This window comes from Lepidochelys kempii, chromosome 6 (assembly GCF_965140265.1).
Source record: "Lepidochelys kempii isolate rLepKem1 chromosome 6, rLepKem1.hap2, whole genome shotgun sequence".
In the NCBI taxonomy this organism is placed as follows: Eukaryota; Metazoa; Chordata; order Testudines; family Cheloniidae; genus Lepidochelys; species Lepidochelys kempii.
In genome coordinates, this window is record NC_133261.1 from 9,749,189 (window position 1) to 9,768,837 (window position 19,649).

General features: G+C 50.7%; 2 protein-coding genes and 1 pseudogene across 2 annotated transcripts in view; 1 reads left to right on the forward strand and 2 right to left on the reverse strand.

The window, feature by feature from the left end:
• Positions 1–19,649, reverse strand: part of LOC140912947 (uncharacterized) — a 43,133-nt gene that overhangs the window by 9,788 nt on the left and 13,696 nt on the right. The window contains 2 exon segments of the mRNA XM_073348406.1: positions 2,406–2,675; positions 2,677–3,707. Of these exon segments, the coding sequence (XP_073204507.1) occupies positions 2,502–2,675; positions 2,677–3,707 (1,205 nt within the window). The 3' untranslated portion in view covers positions 2,406–2,501.
• Positions 5,839–11,204, reverse strand: LOC140912377 (uncharacterized; annotated as a pseudogene).
• LOC140912376 (uncharacterized) lies at positions 11,327–13,238 on the forward strand. Its single transcript, XM_073346655.1, has one exon. It carries the CDS (start codon positions 11,871–11,873, stop codon positions 12,804–12,806), a length of 936 nt encoding a protein of 311 aa, XP_073202756.1. The 5' UTR covers positions 11,327–11,870; the 3' UTR covers positions 12,807–13,238.

The following is a 19,649-nucleotide window of genomic DNA, read 5'->3' on the forward strand; positions in this document are numbered from 1 at the left end:
ATAGGGAACTTGGATTCGCTTAACATCGTTTCGCGTAAAGTAGCATTTTTCAGAAACATAACTACAACGTTAAGCAAGGAGTTACTGTACTTGGACTTTCAGAAAGCCTTTGACAAGTTCCCACACCAAAGGCTGTTAAGCAAACTAAGCAGTCATGCGACAAGAGGGAAGGTCCTCTCCTGGATCAGTAAGTGATTAAAGGACAGGAAACAAAGGGTAAACATAAATGGTCAGTTTTCCCAGTGGAGAGAGGTTAAACAACAGGGTCCCCCAAAGATCTGTCCTGGGACCAGTGCTATTCAACATATTCATAAATGATCTGGAAAAAAAGACGAAACATTGAGGGGGCAAAGTTTGCAGAGGATACAAAGTTATTCAAGGCAGTCAAGTCCAAAACCGACTCTGAAGGGATCTCAAAAAGCTGGCTGACTGAGGAACAAAATGGCAGATTGAATTCAATGTTGGTAAGTGCAAAGTAACGTGCACATTGGAAAATAGAATCTCATCTGTATGTACAAAGTGATGGAGTGTGCACCCCAAAACAGATCACCAGTCTCCATAATGGGACACTCTGATGCACCCCAAGACAACAATCCCAAAACACGAGGAAATGGCTGCAAGACATTCAGGTAGGTGAACAATCAAACCATGTAACGACCATCACCCAGTGAAGTTAGGCGGGCAGACAGACAGACACACGAACACTGAGTTCAGGGAAAAGGAACCAGAAAACTAAAAGAAGGCAGGAAGCAATTATCAGAAAGACCCCCTGTCATAAATATAAAGGGAAGGGTAAACACCTTTAAAATCCCTCCTGGCCAGAGGAAAAACCCTTTCACCTGTAAAGGGTTAAGAAGCTTGGATAACCTCCCTGGCACCTGACCAAAATGACCCATGAGGAGACAAGATATTTTCAAAGCTGGGGAGAGGGAGAAACAAAGGCTCTCTGTGTGCGTGTGATGCTTTTGCCGGGAACAGAACAGGAATGGAGTCTTAGAACTTAGTAAGTAATCTAGCTAGGTATGCGTTAGATTATGATTCCTTTAAATGGCTGAGAAAGTAAGCTGTGCTGAATGGAATAGATATTCCTGGTTTTGTGTCTTTTTGTAACTTACGGTTTTGCCTAGAGGGATTCTCTATGTTTTAAATCTAATTACCCTGTAAGGTATTTACCATCCTGATTTTACAGAGGCAATTCTTTTTACTTCTATTAAAAGTCTTCTTGTAAGGAAATGGAATGCTTTTTCATTGTTCTTAAGATCCAAGGGTTTGGGTCTGTGGTCACCTATGCAAATTGGTGAGGATTTTTATCAGACCTTCCCCAGGAAGGGGGGTGCAAGGTTTTGGGTGAGGATTTTGGCGGGAAAGATGCTTCCAAATGGCTCTTTCCCAATAATGAACCCGGTGAGATGTTTGGTGGTGGCAGCGAAAGTCCAAGGGCAAAAGGTAAAATAGTTTGTACCTTGGGGAATTTTTAACCTAAGCTGGTAAAAGTCAGCTTAGGAGGTTTTCATGCAGGTCCCCACATCTGTACCCTAGAGTTCAGAGTGGGGAAGGAACCTTGACACCCGCCCTCCCCCGCATAAACACACAGGGTCCATATTAACTGTTACCACTCAAGAAAGAGATCTTGGAGTCATCAGGGCTAGTTCTCAGTCACAGTCGAAGGTGTAAAACAGCCTTAAGGATCAGTAACTGCGACTGGTAACAATTTCCTACCTCTGCACCAGAAGATGGGAAAGGCGAGAGGTAGCAAATACTGGTAGCAAATTCCTACAGATAACAGTTTCTCATACCCTATAAGAAAAGGAGGACTTGTGGCACCTTAGAGACTAACCAATTTATTTGAGCATGAGCTTTCGTGAGCTACAGCTCACTTCTTCGGATGCATACTGTGGAAACTGAAGACGACATTATATACACAGAGACCATGAAACAATACCTCCTCCCACCCCACTCTCCTGCTGGTAATAGCTTATCTAAAGTGATCATCAAGTTGGGCCATTTCCAGCACAAATCCAGGTTTTCTCACCCTCCGCGCCCCCCCCACACACACACAAACTCACTCTCCTGCTGGTGATAGCCCATCCAAAGTGACGGCACCCCGTATGGTACAGATCAATACTGCACAGGAATTGACCCACAACAGGGACAAGATTGGCCTCACAGACACACTTGATCTCTACCCCCACCCACCTTTAGGATAGCGTGAAGAAAAGAATTACATTCTACCAGAAAAAAAAAAAAAAAAAACCAACTTCACGTTCAAGCTGAATTTTTAACAACCCAGACTGGACAAGAACAAAATGGCTCTTGCAAAAATAAGAGATAGAAAAGAAACTCACTATCCGCCCCACTCCTCCACCGCACCAGAAGTCCTCTTCTGAGCTCTGAATGACGCTTACCTCCACATTTATTTCTCAGGCCTGTCTCTGCTGTGGATCTTCTGATGAATAACAAGGTACATCCTGGGATTAAAGCTCTTCCATCAGTTGGGGCGTTTATAGGTAGCCCCCCACGTGCATTCTCTGGTACCTACTAAGCTCCGAGCTGAGACAAAAGCTCTGGCTACAGTTGGGGCATTTATAGCGTCTCTCCACTGCATGGGTTCTCTGTCTAAAGAGCCCAGAGTGATCACAGTAGCATCTCCCAGAATTGGGTCACCTGTCAGGTTTACTCCTGGGCGTGGGTCCTCAGATGCCTGCTAAAATTTGGCCAGCCACTAAAGCTCTTCCCACAGTGGGGACATTTATAGGGTCTCTCTCCTGTGTGGATCCTCTGGTGGACAACAAGGCTGGAACTCACACTGAAGCTCTTCCCACACTCATCACATCTATAGGGCCGCTCCCCGGTGTGGGTTCTCAGATGCTGGGCATGGGTGGAGCTCTGACTAAAGCCCTTCCCGCAATGGACACACTTGTAGGGTCGCTCGCCTGTGTGGATGCGCTCATGCCGGGTCAGGACAGAGGGATCGCTGAAACACTTCCCGCAGTGGGAGCATTTGTGGGGTTTCTCCCCTGTGTGGATCCGCTCATGCTGGATCAGGACTGAGAGAACAGCAAAGGCCTTCCCGCACTGGAGGCATTTGTAAGGTCGTTCCCCTGTGTGGATCCTCATGTGTCGAATGAGCATGGAGCGGCGGCCAAAAGTCTTCTCGCACTCGGGGCATTTATAGGGTCTCTCACCTGTGTGGACCCGCTGATGATTGGTCAGCGAGGAGCTGTGGCAGAACACTTTCCCACAGATAGGGCATTTGTAGGGTTTCAAGCCTGTGTGGATCCTCTCGTGCTCTAGGAGCTTGGAGCTCTCCGAGAAGCTCTTCCCACACTCATCACACCTGTAGGGCCTCTCGCCCGTGTGGGTCCTGGAATGCTTCATCAGGGTCGCGCTGTGCCCGAAGCTCTTCCCACACTGGGCACACGTGTAGGGTCGCTCCCCCGTGTGGCTCCTCTGATGGCGAAGGAGGTTGGAGCTGTCGGCAAAGCTCTTCCCGCACTGGGGGCATTTGTAGGGTCGCTCCCCCGTGTGGGTTCGCTGGTGCCTCCTCAGGGTCGAGCTCTGCTTAAAGCTTTTCCTGCAGTCAGAACATTTATGGGGATTTTCTTCCATGAGGACAGGGGTGGTCTCTACGCGGGGATTGGGGGGCGGGGGGTTTCCTCTCTGCTGCCGACCAGCCCCGCGCTGCGCCAGGCTGGTGTCTCTCCCGGCTCAGGGCTTTGGGGTCTCCCCGCGAGGGGCTGCGCGGCTCCGGGCTCCAAGTCCCGGCCTGACGGGGATCCCCTCCTTTGTTCTCACCTTCGGGGCAGGAGGAAAGCGCCGCACAGCTGATCTAGAAACCCCCCTGCGACGGCTGCCCCAGGGCGGGCTCGGCTGGGGGGGCCCTGCTGGGCTCAGGGCCACCGACCCCCCCGCGCTGCTCCAGAGCTGGCTGGGGGCGGGGGGGTCTCTCCGGTCCCAGCCGCGTTTCGGCTCCGAGCCCCCCGCCCCTGCCACCACTTCCTCCAGGCAGCGATTTCCTGCCTCGGCCTCCCCCCGGCGCCCCCACTCACCGCCCGGCCGGGCCGGGCCGAGCCCTCCCGGGGCCCGCGGGCTGCAGACTGGGACTCGCCCCCTCACGGCGCTGCGAGCCACGCTCGGAACCCAGGCGTCCGGGGCGCTGCTGCGCTCCCACCCTGCTCCCGACCTGCCCTATCACAGCCCCGTTATGGCACCACGTGCCCCGGGAAAGGGCGGAGTTCGGATTAACCCTTCCCTGCCCACACGCTCGGCGCAAGGCTCTGGCGAGGGTGGGAAATAGCGATAGCCGAGGCATTAGCGAGCTGCCCCGGCATGCTTGGCCGCCACCCAGGGGGGCACTGGCGGCCAGCCAGCCCTTGTGGAGGGGAGCCCCGGCCGGGATCTCATCCAAGGCCTCAGCCCGATGGATGTTCCCGCCCCAATGGACGCAGTCCCCCAGGGATCCCTTAGCCCAAGGACAGTGCAGCTGGATGGAACGTTGGAGCCCTGCCCTGAAGGTTCTGTGGCAGCTGGGCAGAATCTTGGGTTCCTGAGGGTTCCGAAGCCACTGGATGGAATGTTGCTGTCCTGCAGGTTCTGAGGCAGTGGATGGAATGTTGGGGGCCCTCAGGGTTCTGAGGCAGTGTTGAGTGAGAAGCAAACTTGATTCCACAGGAAGGGGTTTCAGGTTGCCCGAGACTTTGACCTGGGGGGGTTTGTGGGGGGGTTCCTATTGAGGCTCTGAGGAGGGGATGGTGCACGCCCACCCGCATCTAAAGCCCCTCTCCTCCAGCCTAAGGGAAGCGCTACTGGACCCAGCTCTCAAACGATTTTGAGGGACAACAAATGGAAAGAAAGAAAGAAAGAAAGAAAGAAAAAAAAGGGACAGAAGTGAATGTCACAGGTTCAAAAACATAGCTCCAGTCGGGGCACCAAGCAGAGACCCCTGGACAGCGCTCAATGCTCCTCAGTGGCATCCAGTGAGCCAGTTGATGTGGAACTCTGCCCAGATATGTTACTGAAGGGGGGATCAGAAGTAGGCCTCACAGTCATAGAGCACCTCCCCATCCAGCTAACTCCTCCTGGTATGGTGGTCAGCCACCTTGGACAGCACCAGGAGGAGGCTGACAAGGAGGTCTTGCGACTTCATGGGGCTACAGATGGGGTGTGCCTAGATCAGGAGGTGTGGGGGGAAAGTGCAGCCAGAACTTCAGGAGAAGATTTTGGAGGAACCAGAGAAGAGACTGCAACCTGGCAAATTCAATGTATATGTGTGCCATATACTTGGTCTCCCTCTTGCCACAGAAAGGGCAGCTGTTGGGGGAGGTGGTGAACAGCACCAGGCACATACCCATGCTCATGGCTCTGTGAAGGAGCTGCCAAATAATATCCCTGCTGGGCCAGGGGACCAGCATGAAATATGCACTTTGCCCACCAAAGTGCTTCACCCTCCACAGGTAATAAGAGGTCCCACCACATGTTGCTGGGGCAGGACACAAGGGTGAGGAAGTGAAGAGTGTGGAGCACAAGCCTCTACAGCTGTTTCCAAGGCGCAGTTTGGAGGTGAGCCACCTGCATATCACACAGCTGGCTTAGGTGGTGCTTAGGGGGTGGCCGGGGAGGATCAGGGGCCTGATCGTATTTGCGGTGGATAGCTGAGGAGGCAGAAATGTGTCATGTATTTATACTTCCTGCTCCCCACCCCGCCAACTGCTTAGGAAATTTGTTCATTGGAACTGGACTATGGCCACTACATCATTTCACTCTGGGGTCAATGAATGCTCAGCAGAAGGGGTATGCATTAGGTAGGAAAGGCAACTATTAGTACTCAGCAGATGGGGCTAACAAATATTTATTCAGGCAAAACACTCAGCAAGTTGTGATCAACTACTTACAAGTGGGAAGCTCCTTAGGACGACTGCAGTCACTTGCAGCATCAGACAATGCAGCTTCAACCTCCCTTTGTTACACAAACTTATCTACCATTTTTATTCTTTTCTTATAGATGTGTATTAGTCTCTCATTTCCACGTCAACTCTCCTCCCCCATCAGTACAAATTTAGTTTTAGTTCAAACCAGTCTTTTTTAGCTTTTAAGGCACTGGATCTTTTCTTGTGCTCACAACCATGATTGCTCTGCAGTTTCTTACATATACATAGCTCTGCTTTTGCTGTTATCAGAACAAACTCTTAAAATCCACAGCAGGCTTCTGCGTAAATATGCCTTTGTTCCCAACGGGCTCTAGTTCATGATTTATTATTTGGTTTTGTATTGTGACCACCTCTCTCTCGTTTCTAGCGGAATGTCTATCTTTTCCCTAAATAAACCTTTTGTTTTATTATAAGTGCTCACCAGTGCTATGCGAGCGGTGAGGTAAGGTCAGACTCGTAAATGGGGGTACACTGCTCCAGTGTCAGGGGCTGTATGTCACACTGGGAATGCTTCAAGGAGACTAGTGAACCACTTCTTTACCTGCAAGGTAAAGACACGGCTGGCATAGTCCAGAGGAGAGAGTTTGGTGGGTGAAGGATGGTGGTGATAGGGAGTTAACCCCCAACTACCACAGGCAAGACTCCCTCTCACCAGAGGCAGGCGGGTAACAAGGTGATTTACAATCCTGGATATGCTGAGAGAACCATCACAATTGTTAGCGGACATGATAAACAAATGAATAGTGTTGGACTACATGGCGTTGAGAGAGCAAACGATAATGGGGAAAGGTTAAGAACTTGCTGTGAGATACACAACCTGATGCTTGGCCGTGCTTGGCTTCCTCCCAGAGTTATGCACACAGCTACTTGGAATTCACCAGCTGGTCAAACCAAAAACCTGACTGACCTGATTCTTTTCAGTGAAAGGCCCACATGGCCACTGTTGGATGTTAGAGTCTATAGAGTGTGGCCGGGATCACAAACTACTCATGGGAATGATTAAGCGAAAGCCCAAGAAAAAGATGGGTGCAGCTGGAGCCAAATTTGATTTTGATAAAGGAAAACTCCACGAGGGAGGCACACAAGGCCATGCTTGGGGGGGTATTTCAGAGTATTAATTTGTGATGAGGAAATCTCACTACAGACTGAACCATTCAAGGAAGCTATACAAAATACAGCGGAGGAAGTTATTGGAAGGTATAAGCACACAAGGAAAAACTGGATAAGTAACAAAACAAGAACCTTGCAGGAAAAGTGTAAACAAGCCAAGGCTGCTGGGAAAGCGGAAGAAGAAAAGGTGTTGCACAAAGCAGTGAAGAAATCACAAAGATTGGACAAGCACAAGTTCTGGAAAGAAGCAGCTCAACAACCAGAGGTGGCATCAAGAGAACAAGATATGAAAACGCGAAACTGCCTAGGGAAGTGGTGGAAGCTCCTTCACCAGAGGTTTTCCAAAGGAGGCTGGACAGCCATTGGTCTTGGATGGTTTTCTAGAACGGGAATGAATGGCGACGCTGCGTTGCTCCCCGGGTCTTCAAAGATGGTTTGGGACGAGAAGAACCTCTACTGGAAGGACCTTGCCTGATACATCCTGGGATCGTGTTTGCCTTTTGCCTGGCCACAGGACATTGGGGCTCATCGGTATCCTGGCAATGGTGTTTATAAAACACCCTCCCCACTCTAACCAGTAGACCCCACATCCTCTCAGAGCTGGGAATGGAGCCCAGCCATCCTGACTCCCAGCTCTTCCTCTAACCCACTAGACCCCACTCCCACAGCAGGGAACAGAATCCAAGTGTCTTGACTCCTGGCCCCCTGTTTTAACACACTAGACCCCACTTCTCTCCCAGTGCAGGGAATAAAACCCAGGAGTCCCAACGTTCATCCCTCCCGCTGTTCTATCCCATTAAACCCCACTCCCTTACTAGAATTGGGAATAGAACCCAGGAGTCCTGATAATCCAAGAGCCCTGCTCTCACCACCAGGGTCTGAGCGCCAAATAAAGCTTTCTTCCAAATTTATTTCTCGGTCCCATCCTGGGTATGTGTCTTCAGCGGTCTTGTGAAATTTGCCCAGGCACTAAAGTGCTTCCCACATTTGGGACATTTATAGGGTCACTCCCCTGTGTGGATCCTCTGGTGCATAACAAGCCTGGAGTGAACACTGAAGCTCTTCCCACATTCATCGCATGTATAGGGTCGCTCCCCCATGTGGGTCCGCTGATGCTGTGTGAAGCTCTTCCCGCAGATGACACATTTGTAGGGTCGCTCACCGGTGTGGACCCTCTGATGATCTGCCAGTGAGGAGCTGTGGCAGAACACTCTCCCGCAGTCGGGGCATTTGTAGGGGTTCATGCCTATATGGATCCTCTGATGCTCGAGGAGGTTGGAGGTCTGAGTGAAACTCTTCCCACACTCACCACACCCATAGGGCTTCTCGAACCATGTGGGTTCTGTGGTGCTTGATTAGGGTCGCACTCTGACTGAAGCTCTTCTTGCACTGGGCACACATGTAGGGTTGCTCCCCTATGTGGCTCCTCTGATGGTGAAGGAGGTTGGAGCTGTCGGCAAAGCTCTTCCCACACTGAGGGCAGTTGTAGGTCGATCCCCCGTGTGGATCCTCTGGTGCCTGTGAAGGTTCGATCTCCAGCTAAAGATTTGTCCACATTCTGAACATCTGTGGGCTTTTTCTCCCATGGTGATAGGGTTGGCTTTGGTTTGGCTGAAGTCTCCTCCATGCTGAGCGGGGGTCTGCCGGCGGCTGTCCTGCTCTGCCCTGACTCTCGCTGGCATCTCCTCCTGGGGGGCTCTCCTCCTCACCTCCTGGAAGAGAATAAACCACAGCTGAGCAGCAGATGAATACAGACAAATCTTTCCTGCTTCACTGCTGCCCTAGAGCCGGCTGGATGGGTGGGAGACCCCTGGGATTCAGCTCCCCAAACTCCCTCTCCTTGCTGCTCTGGAGCTGGCAGGGTGTGTCTCCAGTCCCTGTTTGGATCTGATCCCAACCTCTCCCCTGTCAAGGTTCCTTCCCCACTGTGAACTCTAGGGTACAGATGTGGGGACCTGCATGAAAACCTCCTAAGCTTACTTTTACCAGCTTAGGTTAAAACTTCCCCAAGGTACAAATTAATTTTACCCTTTGCCCTTGGATTTCCACTGCCACCACCAAACTTTATCTGGGTTTACTGGGAAATGTAGTTTGGACACGTCTTTCCCCCCAAAATCCTCCCAACCCTTGCACCCCACTTCCTGGGGAAGGTTTGGTAAAAATCCTCACCAATGTGCATAGGTGACCACAGACCCAAACCCTTGGATCTTAGAACAATGAAAAAGCATTCAGTTTTCTTGCAAGAAGACTTTTAATAGAAGTAAAGGAATCACCTCTATAAAATCAGGATGGTAGATACCTTACAGGGTAATTAGATTCAAAACATAGAGAATCCCTCTAGGCAAAACCTTAAGTTACAAAAAAGACACACAGACAGGAATAGTCATTCTATTCAGCACAGTTATTTTCTCAGCCATTTAAAGAAATCATAATCTAACACATACCTAGCTAGATTACTTACTAAAAGTTCTAAGACTCCATTCCTGTTCTGTCCCCGGCAAAAGCAGCATAAAGATAGACACAGACCCTTGGTTTTTCGCCCTCCTCCCTGCTTTTGAAAGTATCTTGTCTCCTCGTTAGTCATTTTGGTCAGGTGCCAGCAAGGTTACCTTTAGCTTCTTAACCCTTTACAGGTGAGAGGATTTTTCCTCTGGCCAGGAGGGATTTTAAAGGGGTTTACCCTTCCCTTTATATTTATGACACCCCCGACCCCCACTTCCTCCAGGCAGCTATTGCCTGCCTCTGCTGATGTTTCTCTCCCTCCTGCGAGTCCCCCTCGCTGAGCCTGCGTCTCCCTGGCGCCTTTGCTCACCACCCAGCTGGGGCAATCCCCTCCTGCGCCTGGGGCTGCAGACGGGGACTTGCCCCGGCCCTATTCACCACACAGAGCCCAGCTGTCTCATCATCAGACAAACTGGAGTTTGTGATGAAAGCTTATTAAAACCAAATTCACCACACATCGGGTTCTTCCAGCCCCAGGGGCCCAGCCACGTACCCAGGTCAACGGATACTTCATATCATAAATAAAAAACCATGCCGATAGCCAATCCTTTAGTAAGCGAAGTCGAGAGGTTTGTTAACTAAGAAAAAGAAATGAGAGTTATTAAAAGGTTAAACAGATAAACGACATTACCATTGAATTATATAGCATGTAGTCCAAAAGAGAGCAGGGATGTTAAATCTGCTGGTTTTCTGTAAATCTTTCTGGATTGCCCAAGTAGTTTGGGGGGGCCTCAGTCCTTTTGTTCAAACTTCCCTTGTTAGAATTCATCAGTCCAGAGATGGGCTAGGAAAGAGGTGGGGAGGAGCCTTTGTTCTCTCCTTTTATATCTTGACCCTTTGGGCTGGAAAAATACTGGCTGTCTCATGGGGCACGCATCTCCATGGCACACAGGAAAAAAAAACCACACCTCAGTACCCTATGTTGTGGACCTCCACCTGGCGCTGGCCAAGATGACCATCCACCATACCAGAAGGAGGGAGCTGGACAGGAAGGTGCTCTGGAACTATGAGGCCTACTTCCAATCCTCCCTTAAATCACATCTCCAGGCAGAGCTCCTCAGGGCCATGTCCACTGGCTCCCTGGATGGCTTTGAGGAGCAGTGGGCACTGTCCGGGATTCCTTGCTCAGTGCCCCCCTCTGAATCCTTGTTTTTGAAACTGTGACTTTCACTCACGTCCCTCTATTTTTAATTTGTTGTCCCTTAAAATAATTTCTGACCTGGGTTCAGTAGCTCCGCCCTTTCGGAAAGCCCCCATCCCCGGTACCCCCCACCAGAGCAAATGCTCAGGCATGAAATCCCCGCCCATGAAACCTGTTGTCTGCTTCTCACTCATCCACTGCCTCAGAACCTGCAGGACAGCAACATTCCATCCAGTGGCTTCGGAACCCTCAGGAACCCAAGATTCTGCCCAGCTGCCACAGAACCTTCAGGGCAGGGCTCCAACGTTCCATCCAGCTGCACTGTCCTTGGGCTAAGGGATCCCTGGGGGACTGCGTCCATTGGGGCGGGAACATCCATCGGGCTGAGGCCTTGGATGAGATCCCGGCCGGGGCTCCCCTCCACAAGGGCTGGCTGGCCGCCAGTGCCCCCCTGGGTGGCGGCCAAGCATGCCGGGGCAGCTCGCTAATGCCTCGGCTATCGCTATTTCCCACCCTCGCCAGAGCCTTGCGCCGAGCGTGTGGGCAGGGAAGGGTTAATCCGAACTCCGCCCTTTCCCGGGGCACGTGGTGCCATAACGGGGCTGTGATAGGGCAGGTCGGGAGCAGGGTGGGAGCGCAGCAGCGCCCCGGACGCCTGGGTTCCGAGCGTGGCTCGCAGCGCCGTGAGGGGGCGAGTCCCAGTCTGCAGCCCGCGGGCCCCGGGAGGGCTCGGCCCGGCCCGGCCGGGCGGTGAGTGGGGGCGCCGGGGGGAGGCCGAGGCAGGAAATCGCTGCCTGGAGGAAGTGGTGGCAGGGGCGGGGGGCTCGGAGCCGAAACGCGGCTGGGACCGGAGAGACCCCCCCGCCCCCAGCCAGCTCTGGAGCAGCGCGGGGGGGTCGGTGGCCCTGAGCCCAGCAGGGCCCCCCCAGCCGAGCCCGCCCTGGGGCAGCCGTCGCAGGGGGGTTTCTAGATCAGCTGTGCGGCGCTTTCCTCCTGCCCCGAAGGTGAGAACAAAGGAGGGGATCCCCGTCAGGCCGGGACTTGGAGCCCGGAGCCGCGCAGCCCCTCGCGGGGAGACCCCAAAGCCCTGAGCCGGGAGAGACACCAGCCTGGCGCAGCGCGGGGCTGGTCGGCAGCAGAGAGGAAACCCCCCGCCCCCCAATCCCCGCGTAGAGACCACCCCTGTCCTCATGGAAGAAAATCCCCATAAATGTTCTGACTGCAGGAAAAGCTTTAAGCAGAGCTCGACCCTGAGGAGGCACCAGCGAACCCACACGGGGGAGCGACCCTACAAATGCCCCCAGTGCGGGAAGAGCTTTGCCGACAGCTCCAACCTCCTTCGCCATCAGAGGAGCCACACGGGGGAGCGACCCTACACGTGTGCCCAGTGTGGGAAGAGCTTCGGGCACAGCGCGACCCTGATGAAGCATTCCAGGACCCACACGGGCGAGAGGCCCTACAGGTGTGATGAGTGTGGGAAGAGCTTCTCGGAGAGCTCCAAGCTCCTAGAGCACGAGAGGATCCACACAGGCTTGAAACCCTACAAATGCCCTATCTGTGGGAAAGTGTTCTGCCACAGCTCCTCGCTGACCAATCATCAGCGGGTCCACACAGGTGAGAGACCCTATAAATGCCCCGAGTGCGAGAAGACTTTTGGCCGCCGCTCCATGCTCATTCGACACATGAGGATCCACACAGGGGAACGACCTTACAAATGCCTCCAGTGCGGGAAGGCCTTTGCCGTTCTCTCAGTCCTGATCCAGCATGAGCGGATCCACACAGGGGAGAAACCCCACAAATGCTCCCACTGCGGGAAGTGTTTCAGCGATCCCTCTGTCCTGACCCGGCATGAGCGCATCCACACAGGCGAGCGACCCTACAAGTGTGTCCATTGCGGGAAGGGCTTTAGTCAGAGCTCCACCCATGCCCAGCATCTGAGAACCCACACCGGGGAGCGGCCCTATAGATGTGATGAGTGTGGGAAGAGCTTCAGTGTGAGTTCCAGCCTTGTTGTCCACCAGAGGATCCACACAGGAGAGAGACCCTATAAATGTCCCCACTGTGGGAAGAGCTTTAGTGGCTGGCCAAATTTTAGCAGGCATCTGAGGACCCACGCCCAGGAGTAAACCTGACAGGTGACCCAATTCTGGGAGATGCTACTGTGATCACTCTGGGCTCTTTAGACAGAGAACCCATGCAGTGGAGAGACGCTATAAATGCCCCAACTGTAGCCAGAGCTTTTGTCTCAGCTCGGAGCTTAGTAGGTACCAGAGAATGCACGTGGGGGGCTACCTATAAACGCCCCAACTGATGGAAGAGCTTTAATCCCAGGATGTACCTTGTTATTCATCAGAAGATCCACAGCAGAGACAGGCCTGAGAAATAAATGTGGAGGTAAGCGTCATTCAGAGCTCAGAACAGGACTTCTGGTATGGCGGAGGAGTGGGGCCTCCGAGTGGGGCGGATAGTGAGTTTCTTTTCTACCTCTTATTTTTTGGAAGAGCCATTGTGTTGATCTTGTGCAATCTGAGTCAATAAAAATTCAACTGGAACGTGAAGTTGTTTTCTTTTCTGGTAGAATGTCACTTTTCTTCACAAAAAGAAAAGGAGTACTTGTGGCACCTTAGAGACTAACCAATTTATTAGAGCATAAGCTTTCGTGAGCTACAGCTCACTTCGTCAGATGCATATCGTGGAAACTGCAGCAGACTTTATATATACAGAGAGAATATGAACCAATACCTCCTCCCACCCCACTGTCCTGCTGGTAATAGCTTATCTAAAGTGATCATCAGGTGGGCCATTTCCAGCACAAATCCAGGTTTTCTCACCCTCCACCCCCCCACACAAATTCACTCTCCTGAATTTGTGTGGTGGGGTGGAGGGTGAGAAAACCTGGATTTGTGCTGGAAATGGCCCACCTGATGATCACTTTAGATAAGCTATTACCAGCAGGACAGTGGGGTGGGAGGAGGTATTGGTTCATATTCTCTCTGTGTATATATAAAGTCTGCTGCAGTTTCCACGATATGCATCTGACGAAGTGAGCTGTAGCTCACGAAAGCTTATGCTCTAATAAATTGGTTAGTCTCTAAGGTGCCACAAGTACTCCTTTTCTTTTTGCGAATACAGACTAACACGGCTGTTACTCTGAAACTTTTCTTCACACTATCATAAAGGGGGGGGAGAATCAAGTGTGTCCATGAGGCCAGTCTTGTCCCCTTGGGGGTCAGTTTCTGTGTACCATCGCTCAGAACCATATGGGGTTAGCAGTGCCCTAGAATTGCCTGGTCTACGCTACAGAGTTAGGTCGATGCGAGGCAGCTTGCGTCTACTTAGCTTTGTAAGCGTCTGTGCTAAAACGTAGCTCCCACTGACTTAACTCCACCTCCCCGAGAGGCATAGTGCTTAGGTTGATGTCGTTAGGTTGACACAGTGTCAGTGTAGACACTGAATGCTTACCTCAACTGTTGCTGCCTTTCAGAAACCATCCCCCAATGCCTGACCCTGGCAGTTAAATTGGTGCAAGCAACTCTAGTGAGGATGTGCACAGTTGACGCAAGAAGCATAGTGTAGACATGTAAAAGCGATTCAGTTACTGCACTGGCTGTACGTCTACTTAACTTGGGTCGGCCTAATTTTGTAGTGTAGATTTGCCCTGTGTCAAACATCCCACACTGCCACCCCCTTCTGCCAGGTCCCAGTCCGGATCCAATGCACAAATGTCTTCATTAAGGTACAGGCTGGGAGAGGAACGGGGTGTCTTACTACAGGGAAAGATCAAATACACACATGAGGGAATCCCCTTCGCTATTCCTTGTAGATCCAGCGCTTCTTTACAGCTGGGATTTTGGGTACTTAACTCCCTGAGGGTCCTTTGAAAATCCCAGTATGCATCACCACCTCTAAGAAACAGCAGGTGGAAAATTTAAAGATAATCCTCAGGAGACATTATTCCCTCATGAAAGGGGATCTGTTACCTGTACAGCGTGTTCTTTCAGGCTTATTGCATCACAGTACATAAACGAACACACACACCCCATTCAGATGTTGCAACCAGCACAATGGATCTCACCTCAATGAAGCAGCTGGAATTCGTTTTCAAAACCCCGCTGCTTACGTCATGACTCAACTACCTCCCAAGTTCTTTTGTACCTCGAGATCACGTACCTTAACTTGGCGTTTCCTGGTTTTCAGAGGTTTAGGTTCAACCACTGTGAAAGGGGACGGGGCACCATTGGGCAACTTTAACTCTGCATTAATCAAGTTGTGGGGCATTTAAATAAGGGATGGGCATATAGGTCCCTTCTTGAGGCCCGTGAGGGTGCAGGGATAGGCACTAAGTCAGCCTCTCTGGGCCACTTCCTACCTCCTTTTTCCTGCTCCGGGATGCATGATGTCCTCATAAGCACCAGTTTGCAGGTTGCCTACCCGCCTCCAACTCGTACAGGTTGCTGCACCTGTTCCTAGCCAGGGCCTGGCTGCATCCTGTCCTGGAGGAGGTCCTTCTCCCTGCCCTGTCCAGCCCCCATAGAGCCGCTCGCTCCCTTTTAAAACCCGCCTCCGATTGGAGCATGCTCAGCAAGGGTAGATGGGTGGGGCCTCCTGAGCCTGGAGCATCTCTTACATCCTCTGATGTCCAGTGAGGGATTTATACACCCTGTCACATCCCAGAAGGACGTTCGCTTTTGTTTAGAACAGCATTACCCTGTTGACTCATATTTAGCTTGTAATCCACTATGACCCATAGATCCTTCTCTGCAGTGCTCTTTCCTAGTCACTTCCCATTTTGTATGTGTGCAACTGATTGCTCCTTCCTATGTGGAGTGCTTTGCATTTGTCCTCACTGTATATCATCCTTTTTATTTCAGACCAATTCTCCAGATCATTTTGAATTCTAATCCTATCCTCCTAAGCACTTGCAACCCCTCCCAGCTTGGTATCGTCTGCAAACTTTACAAGTGTGCTCTCAGTACCATTATCCAAGTCACTAATGAAAATATTGAATAATTGTGAGACCCAAGACCGACCTCTACAGTACCCCACTAGATTGTCGGCAAACCAGTCATAACTACACTTTGAGTATGGTCTTTCAGTCCGTTGTGCACACACCTTATTGTAGTTTCATCTAGGCCACATTTCCCTAGTTTGCTTATGGAAATTGTCATGTGGAACTGTGTCAAAAGCCTTCCTAAAATCAAGCTATATCCCGTCTACTGCTTCCCCCCTTTTCACTAGGCCAGTAACCCTGTCAAAGGAGGAAATTAGGTTGGTTTGGCATGATTTGTTCTTGACAAACCCATGCCGGCTAATCCTTATAAACCTGATTATCCTCCAGGTGCTTACAAACTGATTGTTTAATAATCTGTTCCAGTCTCTTTCCAGCTAGCAAAGTGAGGCTGACTGGTCTATAATTCTCCGGGTCCCTTTGTTCCTCTTTGTAGAGACGGAGGTCTACATCCCAGTTTTAGGCTCCACTTGCAATTTCCAAAACTCCCACCAAACCCTTTAGGCACCTAAACAAACTCAGCAGCTACATCTTCTGGGTAAAAGTTCCTTAAGCATCTCTGTCTCTGCCTTTGAGCATGCACACGGCTGCCTTATCCAAGGCATCTGGATGGTGATATCCAACCGAACCCACGGCGTGATTTATGAATCAGGGAAGATGGTAGGTGAGGGTGGGTAATGCTTATCTTGCATGTGGGTCCTGATCTGGTAGGTGTCCTCAGTGGCTAACTATTGGATCAGGGCCCATTCAGAATCTGGCTGGAGGAGGACAAGGTGGGTGACTATACTCTCTAGCCCAGTGGTTCACACATTTGCCTGGGATGTGGGAGACCTAGGTTCAGTTCCCCCCCTTGGGGAGAAAGGATTTGAACAGAGGTCTGCCCTGTTGGAGGTGAGTGCTCTAACCCCTGCAAGGTGGGCACCATCTTCTCTTCTGGCTATTTTGTGGGGAGCAAGACACCAGCCTAGCTCATTCTCTCAAGACACAGCTGAGGCACCTAAGCCTCCTGGCTCCAGGAGAGGAGTTCCCCATTCATGGATTGCCAGGCAGAGCTCAGCGACAACTACAAGGGGTTTGGCCATGATGCCAGAATGACCCCATACTGATGATCTGCAATTGTTCTCTGTGTACGAGTGCCTGGAGAGAGAGGCCCCAGGCATCCAAGGAGACAGTGTTACAACACGGTATCTGAAACCATCCAGGCAACCCCCACAAGGCTCAAAGAGGGGGCTCAAAACAGGTGTGGATGGAATCCACTCATAACCACCCCCTTACCCAAACTTAGTTTTGGAAAAAGGAGATGCTGATGATATTGATGGTATATGGCTCAGGATACAGGCAAAGGACTCCACATCTATGGAACACAACACAGGGCATAAGATACAGGCAAGGCTATATAGGCTGTGCGGGAAAAGGGCTAATGCAGTCCTTGAATGTACAAAGAGGAGAAGTGAGTAGGAGGAGGGAGGTGACTTGACCTCTCTATACAGCAACGGCCAGAGCTGCAGCACCAGACTTATGCTGCCGTAGCACGTGTAGTGTAGACGTACATCCAGTCTCTTCCCAACGGATGGCAGGACAAGGAGCTTGCTTAGAGATGCTTCAGATTTACCCCACAACCTTCCAGATACAAAACAATGTGTTCCCTAGTGAGGAGCCGGGGGGGAGGGGGCTTGTGTTGTGAGCTGTGGTATACCAGCTGTCCCCAGAACAACCCAAAACATACACAAACCTGCTGTTTTGTATTAGGCACAGCTGCCTTCACAGGGCACAGTCAAGTTTAATTGACAGCACGCAGGGTTAATCAGGTAAAGTAATGAGCGTTTGGTTCAATCAGGGAAGGATAAGTAAAGGCAGCTTCTCATTGCCCTGTAGTCCTCTCCCCTTCAGTGTCCCGTAAAAGCCCCACACTTCTGGGACACCGTCCTTATGAAACCCACCAGCCAAGGACCCATGCACGCTGCGGAGAGCACTGGGATTTTGTAACGGGTTAGAGGGACTCTCAGGCTTTACCAGTTACAAGTCAAACGGGGCATTTTCGGTTTTCCAGTTGACACTCTGCACCCTTCCCAACTATGTTTTTGGGAGTAAATTGTGAAACATCCCGAGCAGCTATTCCACACTGGCCATGCAGCAAGGACTATGTTTTTTAGGGTGTGGGGGGGCAGGGTTGTTTTGTTTTGTTTTTCAGACACTCTCAGCAGACTGTGGGATGCAGGTATGGGCAGGAGTAGGACTTGAATGACCAGTTGGGGGTACCTGCCGCACAGGAAAATCCCTGTGTGCCCAGCCACCCGCAGGAACCCCGGGATAAACTGAGCAGCTAGACCTAGAAGCTGTGAGTTAAGATGCACCGCTTGGTAACTCATTATTAACCAAATGCTTTGTGTACATGAGCTGTATCGTTAGCCAATAGCACACTAGCCAGTTAGGGCATGGTAGAAAGCTGCCATGCGGGTGGGGCATGACTGATTTAGTCCTGCTGAAAAGTGTGAAAGGGGGTCAGTTTATTAATTTGCTGATGCACCAGTTAGATTTAAAGCTGAAATACAATAAACTAGATCAGTTGAATAGGGTATGTGGCCAATATTAGAATGGAATCTAATAGGATAATCCCTTCCTCGTGAATGCAAAGAATGCTAGTTCAGTAATTTAACACTAGGTTCTCCTCAGGTCATCACTGAACTTGAACAGTGTCTCTCCAATCAGGACAAGGGCTATTCTTAACCAATCAACAATTTATGAATCCACCTAGAACCACCCTAGTGTAGAACCAACACTTCACCAATCCAGTGTAGACACAACCACTGTTCTGGGGAGGTACTGAATACACAATACAGTCTTGCAAGCATTGAGGCTCAGCAGTCATTATCAATGAACGATAGAAGTCAACAAGATTTCTTATGACATCAGGCATCGGTTCTTTAGCACCCGACACATTATGGCAGTTCCAAGGAGATACTTATCTTTAAGGCACTTTGAAGACCGTGATCACTGCTACTTGAATGGACTGTCCAAAAGAGACAAGTTTAGACTGTTAAAAGCACTTGCTTAAAGTTATTGTTTTAAATCTCTCGCAGGGCTTATAAAGGAGAGTGCTTATAGCATTAGTGAAAATCTACAGTGTGGTTACGTGATGTCTCACTAGAGAATGCTGATTTACTCAGTACAACTTTCAGTTATTTATGTTAAAGAACAGAAGGGGAAATATAATCTTTGAAATGAAATCTCACCCCTTCTTCTTATCCTGTTAACCCTGGATTAGGGGGAGAATGCTTTCCGTACGTCTGGGGATACTGCAGCTTCTTCGTGGGTTCAGTCAACCCTGGGCTCCTCCCACATGGTGACCTCAGTTTTATAGACCTTGACTGCCGTCCTTGATGGAGGGGGCCTCCCTGTAATTTCTACTGGCCATTTGCCAACAGAGTGCTCATTTTTTCAGCTCAGTTTCTCTGCTGCCTCCATGGGTAACCAGTAGGTGGCGGTCGTGTACAACAAAAGCCTTCAACCCTCTTCCTATCAGTCTTTTTATGTTTGATTCATTTCAAGGATTGTATTTCATATCCGCCCGCCTCATTTCTTGCATTGCAGTGTAGTTATAGCTGGGTTGGTCCCAGGATACTAGAGAAACAAGGTGGGTGAAGGGATATCTTTTATTGGACCAACTTAAGACTAAACCCCATTGAATTATTGTTCTAAGCAGAAAAGTGATTTTGGGGGAAATAGATACTGTTTAATACTGTTGATGCGGTGCAAAGGAACTTTGTCCGTATCACTTTTCACAGCCGACTTAGCGCCTCATTGCCACCCTTCCTTCTACACTGCTGCGAATTCTGCGCCAGCAAGTCTGCTGTGAAAAGTGATATTTGTATGTTTGTTAATTTCACTTTTCACCGCCTCCCTGCAGGAAGGCAGTGCCGCGGCCAGCAGCACAGAGAAATAAGAGTGGCCATGTTTCTCT